Source organism: Hyperolius riggenbachi, chromosome 7, assembly GCF_040937935.1.
Source record: "Hyperolius riggenbachi isolate aHypRig1 chromosome 7, aHypRig1.pri, whole genome shotgun sequence".
Classification (NCBI taxonomy): domain Eukaryota; kingdom Metazoa; phylum Chordata; class Amphibia; order Anura; family Hyperoliidae; genus Hyperolius; species Hyperolius riggenbachi.
The window spans coordinates 144728283-144744330 of NC_090652.1; the positions used below are offsets into that span (position 1 = coordinate 144728283).

Genomic DNA, 16048 nt, shown 5'->3' on the forward strand with positions numbered 1-16048 from the left:
TTGTGCTTACTAGGGGGGCTGCCTCCTGCCCTGGTGGTCCCTCGATCAATGGGACCACCAGGGCAGGAGGCAGCCTGTATAATACGCTTTGTATACATTACAAAGCGTATTATACGCTTACTATGCGGCAAATCAGGGGTTAACAACTTACCGGCGCTTCTAAACAGCCGGCGGGTTGCCGTCGCAGGTGGGCGGAGCCTAATGCTGACGGATGCGCGCATCTATGTACGCGATCCCCGGCTACTTAGTCCACCAGGAGCCGGCGCCTATGGGCGTTAGGCGGTCCTGGGCATGCCACTTTGCCAACGCCCATAGGTAGTGGGCGGTCGGCAAGTGGTTATACTCAAAATTGAATCTGTGCTCTAATACATTAAACTAAGCCTAAGAACAGGAAGGAAAATAAGTGTGTATAAAGTTACTGGAATGATTAGTAACGCCACTCTAAAGTTAGGGCTCGGTTGACATCGGCCTAAAAAAACAGAAGATTTAGCAGACCGTAACGGAACAGATGAACCATAACGGAACAGAATGTTAACCAAACTTTCCACCGTTAGGACCGCAAGTTTGGGTCTGCTGCGATTTATCCGTCAGTCTGGAAACGGAATTGAGGGTCACGTATGGAAAACTGAGCCTTTTAAAACCTGAACTGTGCCACGGATCAGTTCTTTTATCAATCAGTTTTCCATCCTTGCCAGTGTGAACCGGACCTAATTGATAAGTTCATTTATAATATTGCCAATACAAAATGATCAGTTTGTCTTGTGTTACAGTTTGCAGATCAAACAAAGCAGAGAAGCTTCTCCTGTAAATGGGAAGGAGGCAGAATAGCTGCTTTGCTTTGTTTGATCTGCTAGCGGCTGCTGGATTTATTACAGCTTTTAATAATTTGACGTTACATTACAAACTGTGAAGGAAGCATCTGGACAACAATGAACGGTTTATTAGACAGAGCTCAGCTGTTGCATTCAAATAGCTATGTGATGCTAACTGTATTTCAGAACCTGAAAACCCCACCTTGTTCTCAGCCTGCAGCCAATGTACGGCCTACCTAGTGGCTGCACACTATTCCCTCTTTCTAGATCACATCATTCAATTAAGAACAGGAAAACTGTGATCACATGACCTGATTGATAGTTGATCACAGGGCTGTGGAGTCGGAGTCGTGGAGTCGGGCAATTTTGGGTGCCTGGAGTCGGAGTCGGGAAAAATGCACCGACTCCGACTCCGAATGAATTTGTAACTAATTAAAATAGAAAATATGATAAAATGTTCTATTTCTCAGATAATAGTCATTAAAAATAATGTATATATACAATAATAGCTGTGCTTAGTCCACAAAAATGAAATAAACCAATCAAAATTAGTTACTTGTGCTGCTTCAATAAAGCAGTCCCCGTATTTTTAAGGTCAGATATACATATCTGATTGTGACTGTATATATGATGTGTACACAGGAATCTCTTATATATACTAAATAACATCTATGCTGTAAGAATAAAGCCTGATGTGTAGCTGTGTCACTAATAGAGATGGTCAATGAGATGGAAATCATTCTGCATTGATGCTGATTTATGCAAATGTATGCACTCCCTTTGCTGATGAAATCAAATAATTTGATATGTTGTTAAAATTTGGTTTGGTGACTACAAATTAAAGGGTACCTGGGACGGATGAAAAGTAAAGTTTTATACATACCTGGGGCTTCCTCCAGCCCCCTTCAGGCTAATCAGTCCCTCGCTGTCCTCCACCACCCGGATCTTCTGCTATGAGTCCTGGTAATTCAGCCAGTCAGCGCTGTCCGGCCGCATGCCGCTCCCACAGCCAGGAACATTTTGCACCTGCGCAATAGTGCTGCACAGGTGTAGTATGCTCCTGGCGGCGGAGTGTGTGCATGCGCACTACGCCCGACTGGCTCAAGTACCTGGACTCATAGCAGAAGATCCAGGTGGTGGAGGAGGACAACGAGGGACTGATTATCCTGAAGGTGGCTGGAGGAAGCCCCAGGTATGTATAAAACTTTAATTTCTTCTGTCTCAGGTTTACTTTGTTACACAGTAGTACCATACTCTACATATGCACTCCCCACAGAGCTGCAGGGTATCCACTGAGAATGCTGTGCACATTGAACACAGAGGTGTTGTCTGTCACCCATAAACCTTGTTCACATTGTGCATGAAGAATGTGTAATAGAGGAAGAATCTCCTCATTCCCCTGCAGAGTACCTGCACATCATTCTTACATGTACCCACACTTACATTGCCTAGGGCCTGATAGATGTTCTTTGTTCCGGTTTGTACCTTTTACAAGTACTCTTACCAAGGACTAGTTTTAGTCTAAAGGGAATAAATCTATTAGTCTACATATCCTTCTCACTTCAGTTGTCTTGTAAAATTCCTAAGCGTTGGCAGTTAAGAGACGAATTTCATGTTACATACTTTTAATCAACAAATTGTAATATGCAAATTAGAGGAGTCGGAGTCGGGGAGTCGGAGTCGGAGTCGGTGGAATCCTAAACTGAGGAGTCGGAGTCAGTGGATTTTTGGACCGACTCCACAGCCCTGGTTGATCAGTATAAGTATGTGACTGCTTACCACAACTGAAGTGTATTGTATAACCATGGAATTGGGTACCTGTTAAGGTACATAAATATTTTTCACTTTGTTGCCTACATAGAGGCTTTAAATATATTATATCTGGCATCACAGAATATTTTTTTATGAGCGTTTGTCTGCCTATGCTTTACAATCCATTCTGATTAGTTGCACTTATTTCTTCTCAAAGGTTGGTTATTCCTCGACTCAAGCACATCTATGTTCGTTCATTCACGAGCCAGGGTCTATAAAGTTCCAGACTCAAAAGCCATGAAAAAATCAAAGACTGAGGAATCAAATGAAAAGCAGGGTAAGAGTTATATGAACTGTGAACTCTGACTAGTTTTGTTGTTGGATTTAATTATCTAGTTAGTCTGGGTGGAGCTTCATTTTTACTGTTGTCCAGGCTAAATTTACAGATGTAGTGTGATGGTGACCAGAGTACTTCTCCCTTGCTAATTGTTCACCCGCATAAACTCCTATTTGTGCCAAGTCTCTTTCTGATTAGATCTTGCAGAAGCTCAGTGCTCTCTGCCCCATGTCACTACTGTCACTGTCCCGTGAATCTCCAGCTCACTCATGGGAGCCTGTGGCTCACCCCCTTTTTAATGCCCACACTACAAGTAAGACATGGTCTGCTCGCATCTTCCTACGGCTTCTGTTCTCTTCAAATCCTGAAATCTGCTGTTTTTTGCTTCCATATGTGCTCAGGTCCATGTGTGCAACAATCCCTCTTTTCCCAAAGCATTGTTGTAATACTGCAGCGCTAGAGCTATAATCCATTTTCCCCAGTTTGATTTTGTCTTTTTGTATTATGTGTTGTGATTCTGGGTGAGGGTGTATAAGGCTGTAGGTGGTTTTTGATGTCTCCTGTGCTTCTCTTTGTATTTGCAGATGGAAAGAAAGAACTGGTTCTTCAGAGTAACCCCAAGTGGGAAGCTCTAAGTGAAGTCCTGAAAGAGATTGAAACGGAGAACAAGAACAGCGATGAGTTGGGAGGGCCAGGTCAGTTTGCTTTAATAGGAATTCATATGAATGCCAAGCTCAGCATAGTGTTAAATAATAATGAGTTATTACCAGGGATGGGCTTTCCAGTACAGAAGTACTCGAATTTGGAATGCTAATGTAGGTTAATTAATGCACCTGTGCCTGCGGGATATGGGGGGTTACCTTACCCAGAAGTCCGGGGATCCTATGCGTGTCACCGCTGTAATCCACGTCCCATGGGACGCGTTCCACCACTCACTACCGCACGTCCACATCCTCCTTCCAATGGAAGGGGGAAGTGCGGTAGTGGGTGGTGGACCGTGTCCCATACAACGCATATAACAGCGGTGACACGCATAGGATCACCCATCCCACAGGCACAGGTGCTTTAAATCTAAATTAGCATTCCGAATCCAAGTACATCTGTACTCGAAAGCCAATCCCTGGTTATCACGCTTGACTTCCATCTAATGCCACGCAGGACGCCATGCAGCGCACAGCTGATCTTAGGTGAAATACTTTATTTGAAATTCGTTATTTGAAATGCTGTGAAGGAAAAGGATAGGTAAGTAACTGTAGGATTTAATTTTTAGGTTGAACTCAAAACAAAATGTCTGATGTTGTTTGTCAACAACTTAGTAGGAATATGCTGTGCATAGTAAGCAAGGAATATGCATTGCATAGTAGTGACCCAATTTAGAGAAATATTTAAAGACGCCCCACAGCTCCTTTCACACACCTGTTTGGTCAGAGCTCCTAATGCATTATGAATGAGCCTGCAACACTCAAATGTTAATCTGTGGTGAGTGCTGATAGGCCAGGGGAGGCAGAAGACATGTCCTGTAGATGCGTGAGTGAGCATGCGTGAGAGGGAAGGAGGCCCCACACCCGCTACTCTACGGTAACTGGTCTGACCGGTAAGAGGTGCATGGCAATGCTGATTGTATCGGCACTAGCCAGATGGCCTTGAGTTAGTTTGATGGTTACAGTCTGTAAGTTACCGCTGGGCTTTATTCCAGCACTTCAGTGTAAAGATGTGGCACATTGACATTAGGTCGTTATTGAATCTCCTCCCTCCATCTCTTGTTTCTGCTTTGTGTACATCTCTCACTTCTCTTACTTTGTGAGTAATTCTCCAATGGCAGATAAACATGAGTAGTCGAAATTAGGAATGTCTCTATACTGGTATTGCCACTGATATTCCATTAAAAACAAACTATAAACTTAGCAGCAAATAAATGTGACATCGTCTGAATCCTGACGTAACAGACGTGCTTTATTCACAGTATGCTTCCATCAATACAACTTCCCTATAGCCAATTCCTGCTAATAGCGAATTTTTCTTTTTTTTTACTTCAGCATTTCCATCTTGCTGGCGATGTCAGCACTTTACACATAACTGGGAGAATTCACTGTATTTTTGAGGTTGTTGTGCACTCTTAGTTTCACTTTTTACATGCAGAAGGGAGGCTTTAGCCCTTCCTGGTCAGATTAAATGTAAACAGTAAGTGTTAAATGTAAACAATACATTGCTATAGGCTATTCTCTTCTGCATAAGACCATGACAAATGTTTCTCCAGTGGATCAAAGTTAAAGAATATCTCCAATCACAGATCTAAATACTTACCCCTTGGTAAACAGAGTGTCTAAAATGTACGGAGTTGAAGGTGTGAATAGCGGGATTTTCAGCAAGGCTGCTGCTTGGGTCAGCATCTGTCCGCTGTTCAGATTGCAAGTGGGCGGGGCTCAGACTGAACTCTTCTAACCAAGCGCTGTATAAACATATTAGAGCTTATAAGCTTTGCGCCTGGAGTTTGACTTCTTTTTGGGTAAAATATGTCACTGTAGCACATTATAATAACTGTGTCATGTAAGATTAGCATAACAAATTATTTCCACAAAACCTCTTCTGGGAGCCAATTCTGTACTCGAGAATTACGCAATTGAAATTCTGTGTGATGTTACTGAGCTAGTGACCTCCATTAGCCTGTGTCTGTTGTGATGGGCTGCTTTCTGAGGGAAGCTAACAGTTGTCGCTTGAACTCCCTGAAGATTGGGGTTTCTTTTTGTGACTTTTGCCAGTTCCTCATTATCGTCTGCTAATTGCGTGATTTTTGTTGCAGATCTTTCCTTTATAGCGGGCTGTGTAACTAGATACTGATATTACTGTTAAGTGGATGTAAGCTGAAATCTAAGCGCAGAGCACACTTTTATTTCTGCATAATGCATTTAAAGATTCCTTCAAAAGTATCTTAATACTCTGCCTGCCATCCACTCAGTTAATATTAATATACTGATTTTATGTCTTACGCTTAATATTAGAAACAATTTTAATTGCATTTAAACTATTGCAATTGAGTATTCGTTACAGATTCCTCCTGATTTTTTTTAAATAGAAAAGCGTCTTTACTTTTGTAGTGATCCGTTATTTAAAGGGGAATATAAAGTAGTTTTTAGTATATGTTATTAATGTATTTTTTGTTTGAAAGATTTTTGAGTTTAGGTATAGCATATAGAACATAACCCCACGCGGGGGGAGGGGGGGGGGAGCAAGAACCACCCAGCATTATTTTTTTTCTTAACTTTATTTATGAAGCGCTAACATATTGCGTGGCGCTGTACAATAGATAAAGGAGACGTTAGGACATGAAACCGCGTTCTACAGGGACATCACAGCCAAGCAAGGATACACAAAATAGTAACACAACAATAAAAAATGCTACGTAAATTGAAGTATAGGGCTAACTATAGCGGGTGAGTCCATATGGTGGTGGAGAAGGGTACACGGGGAGTAGAGCCCTGCCAAATCGGCTCACAATCTAATGCTTAGTGCAATTTTCCATCAGATTGACTGTCGAAACGATTATTTCTGACAGTTCCGATCAGCCCTAAAAATGGTAAAATTGAAATCGAATGTGTGTATGCACCCTAAGCCAACTCAGTACAGACTCCATTCTACAACAAGTACAGTAGTGTGTGTAAAACTGTCAACATTCCTGCTGCTTAAAGAGTAACTGTTAGGCATGAATTTAAAAATAGTTTTGTATATCCCTCTTTTATAAAGCCTACAAAGATGCTAAAAAGGCCCTGGCACATTGAAAAACATTCACACTTTTACATTAATATGATTTATAAATCCTCTTGCCCCCAGCTCCTAATTCGTACGCAGAGCCGCAGCAAGAGAAGTAGCAGTGAATGCTGGGCGGCTTTTTTTTTTCCTTTACTGTTCCCTGTGCCTCCCCCTTCATTTCATAGTCCTCCCCTGTATGCAGTAGTGCAGCCCGATTGGCTGCTTCCTCTGCCCCTCACGTTTTCCCCAGCCACGCCTCTGCTCCTCTCTGATTGGCAATACAGAGAAGTCACTGACAGCGACTTCATCTGTAGTTGCCGGAGGAGTGAATATGAGGCTGTTTGCAGGGAGACAGAAGACAGGAGATGGCGGAGAACGGATCCAGACCCGGAGGAGGGAAGACCCTATGCGGACAGACGGAAGACTAATCCAGCCGGAGGGGAACTTGCCGAGGCTGCTGACAGAGAAGAGCGACGTGTGGTAATGTATTCTTTTTTTTTTTTTATTACTTGCACCACCGCTGCGCATCTCTGCATACAAATGGGGGCAGACCTATACCTACACTGGGGGAAGACCTATATGGGGGCAGACCTATACCTACACTGGGGGAAGACCTATATCGGGGGCAGACCTATACCTACACTGGGGAAAGACCTATATGGGGGCAGACCTATACCTACACTGGGGAAAGACCTATATGGGGGCAGACCTATACCTACACTGGGGAAAGACCTATATGGGGGCAGACCTATACCTACACTGGGGGAAAACCTATATTGGGGGAAGACCTATATGGGGGCAGACCTATACCTACACTGGGGGAAGACCTATATGGGGGCAGACCTATACCTACACTGGGGGAAGACCTATATGGGGGCAGACCTATACCTACACTGGGGGAAGACCTATATGGGGGCAGACCTATACCTACACTGGGGGAAGACCTATATGGGGGCAGACCTATACCTACACTGGGGGAAGACCTATATGGGGGCAGACCTATACCTACACTGGGGGAAGACCTATATGGGGGCAGACCTATACCTACACGGGGGGGAGACCTATATGGGGGCAGACCTATACCTACACTGGGGGAAGACCTATATGGGGGCAGACCTATACCTACACTGGGGGAAGACCTATATGGGGGAAGACCTATACCTACACTGGGGGCAGACGTGCACCTATGCTGGGGCAGAAACATACCTATACTGGGGGCAAAACTATAACTATACTGGGGGTAGACCTATACCTATGCTGGGGGCAGATACGCCCCTATACCAGGGACAGAACTATATTGGGGGTATATGTATACCTATACTGGGGGCAGAACTATATTGGGGGTATATGTATACCTATACTGGGGGTAGATGCACACATCTGCCCCCAGTATAGGCATACATCTGCCCCCAGTATAGGCATACATCTGCCCCCAGTATAGGCATACATCTGCCCCCAGTATAGGCATACATCTGCCCCCAGTATAGGCGTAGGTCTGCCCCCGGTATAGGTCTGCATCTGCTTCCAGTATAGAACTTCAACCAGTGCAGTTATATATCTGCCCCTAGTATCGTTATAGGTATAGGTCTGCCCCATTAGCTTGCAGAGATGTGCAGCGGTGGTGCCTGTAATAAAAAAAAAAATACATTACCACACGTCGCTCTTTTCCTTCTTCCTCTTTCAGCAGTCTCAGCAAGCAATGCGATGGGGTTCACCTCTGCCGGTCTTCCGTCTGTCCACATGGGGTCTTCCCTCCTCCGGGTCTGGGATCCGCGCTCCGGCATCCGCCAACGATCTCCACCGTCCTTCTGGTCACCAACGCAAGCAGCCTCCTGTGCACTCCGTCGGCAACTAAAGATGATGTCGGTGACGTCTCTGTATTGCCAATCAGAGAGGAGCCGAGGCGTGGCTGCCTCTCCTCTCCCTCCATAGGACAGTACATGCACCCTCCTGCCTCTCCTCCCCTCTCCATAGCACAGTACATGCACCCTCCTGCCTCTCCTTCCCTCTCCATAGCACAGTACATGCAGTCGCCTGCCTCTCCTTCCCTCTCCATAGGACAGTATATGCAGCCTCCTGCCTCTCCCCCTCTCTATAGGACAGTACATGCACCCTCCTGCCTCTCCTCCCCTCTCCATAGCACAGTACATGCAACCTCCTGCTTCTCCTTCCCTCTCCATAGGACAGTATATGCAGCCTCCTGTCTCTCCCCCTCTCTAGGACAGTACATGCACCCTCCTGCTTCTCCTCTTCTCTCCATAGGACAGTACATGCACCCTCCTGCCTCTCCTCCCCTCTCCATAGCACAGTACATGCAGTCGCCTGCCTCTCCTTCCCTCTCCATAGGACAGTATATGCAGCCTCCTGCCTCTCCCCCTCTCTATAGGACAGTACATGCACCCTCCTGCCTCTTCTCCCCTCTCCATAGCACAGTACATGCAGCCTCCTGCCCCTCCTCCCCTCTCCATAGGACAGTACATGCAACCTCCTGCCTCTCCTCCCCTCTCCATAGCACAGTGCATGCAGCCTCCTGCCCCTCCTCCCCTCTCCATAGGACAGTATATGCAGCCTCCTGCCTCTCCCCTCTCTATAGGACAGTACATGCACCCTCCTGCCTCTCCTCCCCTCTCCATAGCACAGTGCATGCAGCCTCCTGCCCCTCCTCCCCTCTCCATAGGACAGTATATGCAGCCTCCTGCCTCTCCCCTCTCTATAGGACAGTACATGCACCCTCCTGCTTCTCCTCCCCTCTCTATACAGGACAGTATATGCAGCCTCCTGCCTCTCCTCCCCTCTCCATAGCACAGTACATGCACCCTCCTGCCTCTCCTCCCCTCTCCATAGCACAGTGCATGCAGCCTCCTGCCCCTCCTCCCCTCTCCATAGGACAGTACATGCACCCTCCTGCCTCTCCTCCCCTCTCCATAGCACAGTACATGCAGTCGCCTGCCTCTCCCTCCCTCTCCATAGGACAGTATATGCAGCCTCCTGCCTCTCCCCCTCTCTATAGGACAGTACATGCACCCTCCTGCTTCTCCTCCCCTCTCCATAGGACAGTACATGCAGCCTCCTGCCCCTCCTCCCCTCTCCATAGGACAGTATATGCAGCCTCCTGCCTCTCCCCCTCTCTATAGGACAGTACATGCACCCTTCTGCTTCTCCTCCCCTCTCCATAGGACAGTACATGCACCCTCCTTCCTCTCCCCCTCTCTATAGGACAGTACATGCACCCTCCTGCCTCTCCTCCCCTCTCCATAGCACAGTACATGCAGCCTCCTGCCTCTCCTCCCCTCTCCATAGGACAGTACATGCACCCTCCTGCCTCTCCTCCCCTCTCCATAGCACAGTACATGCAGCCTCCTGCCCCTCCTCCCCTCTCCATAGGACAGTATATGCAGCCTCCTGCCTCTCCCCCTCTCTATAGGACAGTACATGCACCCTCCTGCTTCTCCTCCCCTCTCCATAGCACAGTACATGCAGCCTCCTGCCTCTCCTCCCCTCTCCATAGGACAGTACATGCACCCTCCTGCCTCTCCTCCCCTCTCCATAGCACAGTACATGCAGCCTCCTGCCCCTCCTCCCCTCTCCATAGGACAGTATATACAGCCTCCTGCCTCTCCCCCTCTCTATAGGACAGTACATGCACCCTCCTGCTTCTCCTTCCCTCTCCATAGGACAGTACATGCACCCTCCTTCCTCTCCCCCTCTCTATAGGACAGTACATGCACCCTCCTGCTTCTCCTCCCCTCTCCATAGGACAGTACATGCACCCTCCTGCCTCTCCTCCCCTCTCCATAGCACAGTACATGCAGTCGCCTGCCTCTCCTTCCCTCTCCATAGGACAGTATATGCAGCCTCCTGCCTCTCCCCCTCTCTATAGGACAGTACATGCACCCTCCTGCTTCTCCTCCCCTCTCCATAGGACAGTACATGCACCCACCTGCCTCTCCATAGGACAGTACATGCACCCTCCTACCTCTCCTCCCCTCTCCATAGCACAGTACATGCAGCCTCCTGCCCCTCCTCCCCTTTCCATAGGAAAGTATATGCAGCCTCCTGCCCCTCCTCCCCTTTCCATAGGAAAGTATATGCAGCCTCCTGCCTCTCCCCCTCTCCATAGGACAGTAAAAAGCACCCTCCTGCCTCTCCATAGGACAGTACATGGACTCTCCTGCTTCTCCTCCCCTTTCCATAGGAAAGTATATGCAGCCTCCTGCCCCTCCTCCCCTTTCCATAGGAAAGTATATTCAGCCTCCTGCCCCTCCTCCCCTTTCCATAGGAAAGTATATGCAGCCTCCTGCCTCTCCCCCTCTCCATAGGACAGTACATGCACCCTCCTGCCTCTCCCCCCTCTCTATAGGACAGTACATGCACCCTCCTGCTTCTCCTCCCCTCTCCATAGGACAGTACATGTACCCTCCTGCTTCTCCTCCCCTCTCCATAGGACTGTACATGCACCCTTCTGCCTCTCCTCCCCTCTCCATAGCACAGTACATGCAGTCGCCTGCCTCTCCTCCCCTCTCGATAGGACAGTACATGCACCCTCCTGCCTCTCCCCCTCTCCATAGGACAGTACATGCACCCTCCTGCCTCTCTTCCCCTCTCCATAAAACAGTACATGCAGCCTCCTGCCTCTCCTCCCCTCGACATAGGACAGTACATGGCTAGGTACACACCATACATTTGTCTGGCAGATTTACCTGCTAGTTCGATTATTTTCAATGTGTTCCATCTGAACTAAAAAAAAGTTTTTCAAAGCAATTTTTCTAATGAAATTGTGTTCACTTCTATGAAAAACAAACGGCAAAACCATTGAAAATCAGAACATGTTGGTAATAATCGATCTAGCTGATAAATCTGCCTAATGCTGGACATACACGGCACGTTTATGCGCCGGAATCGGGCCGCTGGCACAATGCTGGCGCATCCCCGCTCGTCCGCGCGGATCGATTCCCGCTCGTCCCCGTGGGCACTTCCTTATCAGCGATTCGTTTTCTGCATTGTCCGCCTGCGGGGATCAAGCACGGTATCGACCCGCTGCGGTGATTGGACAGGTTGACTATTATCAATCGAGCCATCAGCAGCTCTATTGATAATATAAAATGCGCTGTGTATGCCCAGCATAAGAATTGTGTGGTGTGTAGCTACTAGCTAGCATTTAGAATGCATGGAAGGAGGCTCTCTGCTGGAGGCTGGCGCAGTTATAGTGGTTGACATAGGAGCTATTTTACACAGATACGCCCATGACAAGCTGCAACAATATAAGTGTGCAGAGGAGTTGTGACATGACATGTTTGGTCTGTCTATCATTAGCCAGTAACTGATCATGCTGTCACACACCTCTAAAGAGGATTCAGTGTGCATGAAAAGTAACGTGTAATGAAGGATGAAACCAAGTGCAGTCTTTAGGCTATGTCACTGCTGCAAAAACGTACATGCAGACAGGATTTCAGTAAGTTCGGAAAATCACTCAGCCTCTTTAGCAGTTTTTGACATCCTGTCCTCAGACATAAACAAGCTCTGCAGAGTCGCACATTGATGATGTATGAGAAGCCATACCTTGGTAGGAGTGTCTGAGGGCTGGGTAAAGGGAGTGCTAATGCATACTAAATCAGAAGGAGGAGGGCAAACAGTAAGGGAGGATATGACATCACGATTGGCTTCACACACAGTCTTCCTAAAATGGAACCTCCCAGGAATAGAAATCTCTTTATTTACTATATATAACTCGCTGCAAAGCAAAACATGGACAGTGCAATGCATATGTTATGTAAGTACAGCAAGTATTTATCTACTTATATATGTGGGTTTTTTTCCGGAGACACTATGCCTAACAGCTCCTCTTTAAGGGAACATTGCATTATGAAGCCAGTAAGGCTCAACTGAACTGCACAATAGTGCAAGCTTAATTACAAAGAGGAGGAATAGATTGGAGACATACTGCTCATCCACAGAGTGCATTCACCAGGCTTTTGCGGGCATTTGGCCCATGCTGTGTTGCTCACCAACAGAGGAGAGAAGGAAGCAGAAGGCTGCTTAGGCTGGAAGGTCTATGTTGATGGACTGTCTTAAAGCAGACCTGAACTCAGAACTTCCTCTCTACTCTGATAAGCAACAGCATTTTATTTTTGTTACAGCTTACAGAACTTCTGCAATACATCTGCAGTGTTTTCATGGAAGCAGACAAAGGGTTAACATCTTGTGTTTAAAGAGAACCTGTACTGAGTACAATTATTTAAAATAAACACATGAGGTAACTTCAAATGAACATTAAATAGTTACCTTGCCATCAGTTCCACTCAGAAGCTCACCATTTTCTTCTGACAGTGATCGCTTCGAGTTCTGACAACATTTTGTCAGAATTGAAATATATCAGTTGCTGTCATTTATTTATCAGTTGCTGTCAGTTATAGCTGAGGACAACTGATGTGCCAAGTAATGCCTATGTTTTCCTATGGCTCAAGTGGGCGATGTTACAGTTTAACAGTGTGCTGACCAGAAAGCTGTTATGGGGTAATGACCATTTTCAAAATGGAGGACTGAGAATTCCCTTGATCACAGTGGACAAACAGGACGCGGCAAAGAAGAAAGAGATTGAGGAGTAGACTACACGGGAGGTAACTATGACCTGTGTATGGTTATTTTGACTTTTAATTTTCAGTTCAGGTTTTCTTTAAACAGCTGTGTCTGCCAAGGACTGCCGAGTTCCTGTGGTGACACAGCTAAGAGATCAAATTACACTTGTGATTACTTACAGATGAGAGTGAATTAGACAGGCTCTTCTTTCTAAACACACACAGGGTACATTTCTCTCTGTTTTCCTGGTGTCCTGTGCAAGAGTTCAGGTCCAATTTAAGGAGCCTATCGATGATAAACTCAGTCCTGGTTGTACAATCTTACCATATTTACATAATATGAGGGACGTCATACATTATTCATCCAAAATATAGTTACGCAGTGTACCTTTTTACTACAGAGATTTTATAAGATTGTACAATATTAGAATGGGCACCTTTAGTAACAGCGGTAACTGTACAAAATATCTGATCTTTTGGCAGGTCAGCTGTTTTATATGTAAGTTTAGTTTTAAAGAGGAACTCCAGTGAAAATAATGTAATAACAAAAAAGGGCTTCATTTTTACAATAATTATGTATAAATGATTTAGTCCGTGTTTGCCCATGGTAAAATCTTTTAAATCCCTGATTTACATTCTGACATTTATTACATGGTGACATTTTTACTGTGGGCAGGTGATGTAGCTGCTGCATGCATTTTTGGCAGTTGGAAACAGCTGTAAACAGCTATTTCCCACAATGCAGCAAGGTTCACGGACAGGAAACTGTCAAGAGTACATACTCAGAGTTTCTTGTGGGAGGGGTTACTTGTGGGAGGGGTTTCACCACAATATCAGTCATACAGCGTCCACTGATGGTCTGTTTGTGAAAAGGAATAGATTTCTCATGTAAAAGGGGGTATCAGCTACTGATAGGGATAAAGTTCAATTCTTGGTCGGAGTTTCTCTTTAAATACCATTGTTCCCTTCATTTGTAACATTGTTACACACTGTAATGTTCTATTACTGGTCATATCCATATTGTGAGTTCCATTCTTTGAGAAGGATGCCAAGCCGCTGCAGCTAAAGCTAACAAAATTTTGGGATGCATTAAAAGGGAAATAAAAACTCGAGATGCTAGCATAATATTGCCCCTGTTTAACTCTCTAGTAAGGCCACATCTGGAATATGGAATTCAGTTCTGGGCACCACATTACAAAAAAGATATTGCAGTTTTAGAGCAGGTGCAGAGACGAGCAACAAAATTGATACGTGGTATAGAAGGTCTCGCTTACCAAGAAAGGTTAGATAAACTGGGTTTATTTAGTCTAGAGAAAAGACGTCTTAGAGGAGATCTAATTAACATGTACTGTATAAATACATTAGAGGGCAATATAATAGCTTGGCGGATGAGCTTTTTGTCCCTAGGCCTTCTCAAAGGACCTACATTTAAAGGGGGCTTAGATGCTTTCCTTGCGTTGAAAGACATCCATGGCTACAATTACTAGGTTATGCCTAATGATGTTGATCCAGGGATTTTATCTGATTGCCATCTGGAGTCGGGAAGGAATTTTTCCCTTTTGGGGCTAATTGGACCATGCCTTGTAGGGCTTTTTTCGCCTTCCTCTGGATCAACAGGGAATGTGAGGGAGCAGGCTGGTGTTGTACTTTGTACTGGTTGAACTCGATAGACGTATGTCTTTTTTTCAACCAAAATAACTATGTTACTATGTATATGTAACTGATGTAAATAGGAAGTGGCTGTATTTGTTAGGGGGGTGTTCATTTCTGCAGGGGATTTTGGGGAATGTTAATGTGGACTTCCATGTTTTGGGGTTTTTGGAATTTGAAGCATTCTATTCTATGGAAAGGAATTCCCAATGCTCGTTATATAACAAATGCCTTTGCACCAAGCCAGCAAACAAGAAGATACAAGGACACACAATGCAGTAACAATCTGACAAGTTGCATCCCTCCCCCCTCCTATTGGAAACATGAGTTCTTTCTGTTTCTGTCGCATTTGGGTAGATTTTCACTTGAACTCACTTGGGCAATAAGAAATCTCATTCTTGGAACGGACAGCAATAAAATCACAGTAAAAGTCTTGACAGATGCTCTAACCCATTTCCACTCTGATCAAAAAAGTTGGATCGAGTTACGTTTCAAGATGTAATGTCATATTTATGTGCTCTAATTTTTAATCAAGTATCTTGGCCTTGTAAAGCGTAGCTTTGTTTCCTCTTTTAGAACATGTTTTCTGTGCTCAGAGCATCTGGCACCAAGGCCTGTTAAAGAAAATGATGCTGTCTTAGCTGGAACTTGCAAAAGATCAGATTGTCAGCGTCATCTGGCATGTTTTCACCAGGCACATTGCATTGTTTGTTTAAATGTCTGTAATCAGGCTTAACTTCATCAGACTAGATAGAGATGGAAACATATTTCATGTAATTACCATGAAATAGACTTTAGTATTTCTGCTGAGGCTTAAAATACTGATTGTTTTAGTGGATTTAATATCGGTAGTTTTAACTCATTAGCAGCTTCAATAGTTATCTCTTTTGAGGTAAGTGCACTGCTTTTGACCTCAGTCGGCAGAAGTCATTGTGCTGTAAATTCTTTGAATGCTTTGATCTCTCTCCCAAGCAGAAAATATAGAAATCCTGCCTCCAGTCCATTCAGTCACCTCCGATCACTGCCGCTCCCCTCCCCTCTGTCTTCTTTTACTGAGAGGGCGGGGAAAGGTGGAGATTGGCGGTGATTGAATAGACTAGAGGCAGATCTACAGCACAAAGCTCTGCCTCCCCGGGCAGCAAAATCTGCGACTTTGAAAGTCGTAGAATTTTGCC

The 16048-nt window shown here is 45.5% G+C and overlaps 1 protein-coding gene across 4 annotated transcripts in view; it reads left to right on the forward strand.

The window, feature by feature from the left end:
- ERCC4 (ERCC excision repair 4, endonuclease catalytic subunit) overlaps nucleotides 1-16048 on the forward strand; it is a 162603-nt gene that overhangs the window by 121748 nt on the left and 24807 nt on the right. For all 4 annotated transcript variants that reach the window (XM_068244717.1, XM_068244715.1, XM_068244718.1 and 1 more), the window contains exons 8-9: nucleotides 2782-2901; nucleotides 3486-3596. In XM_068244717.1, coding sequence (XP_068100818.1) covers nucleotides 2782-2901; nucleotides 3486-3596 — 231 coding nt within the window. The remainder of the gene's footprint in view (nucleotides 1-2781; nucleotides 2902-3485; nucleotides 3597-16048) is intronic.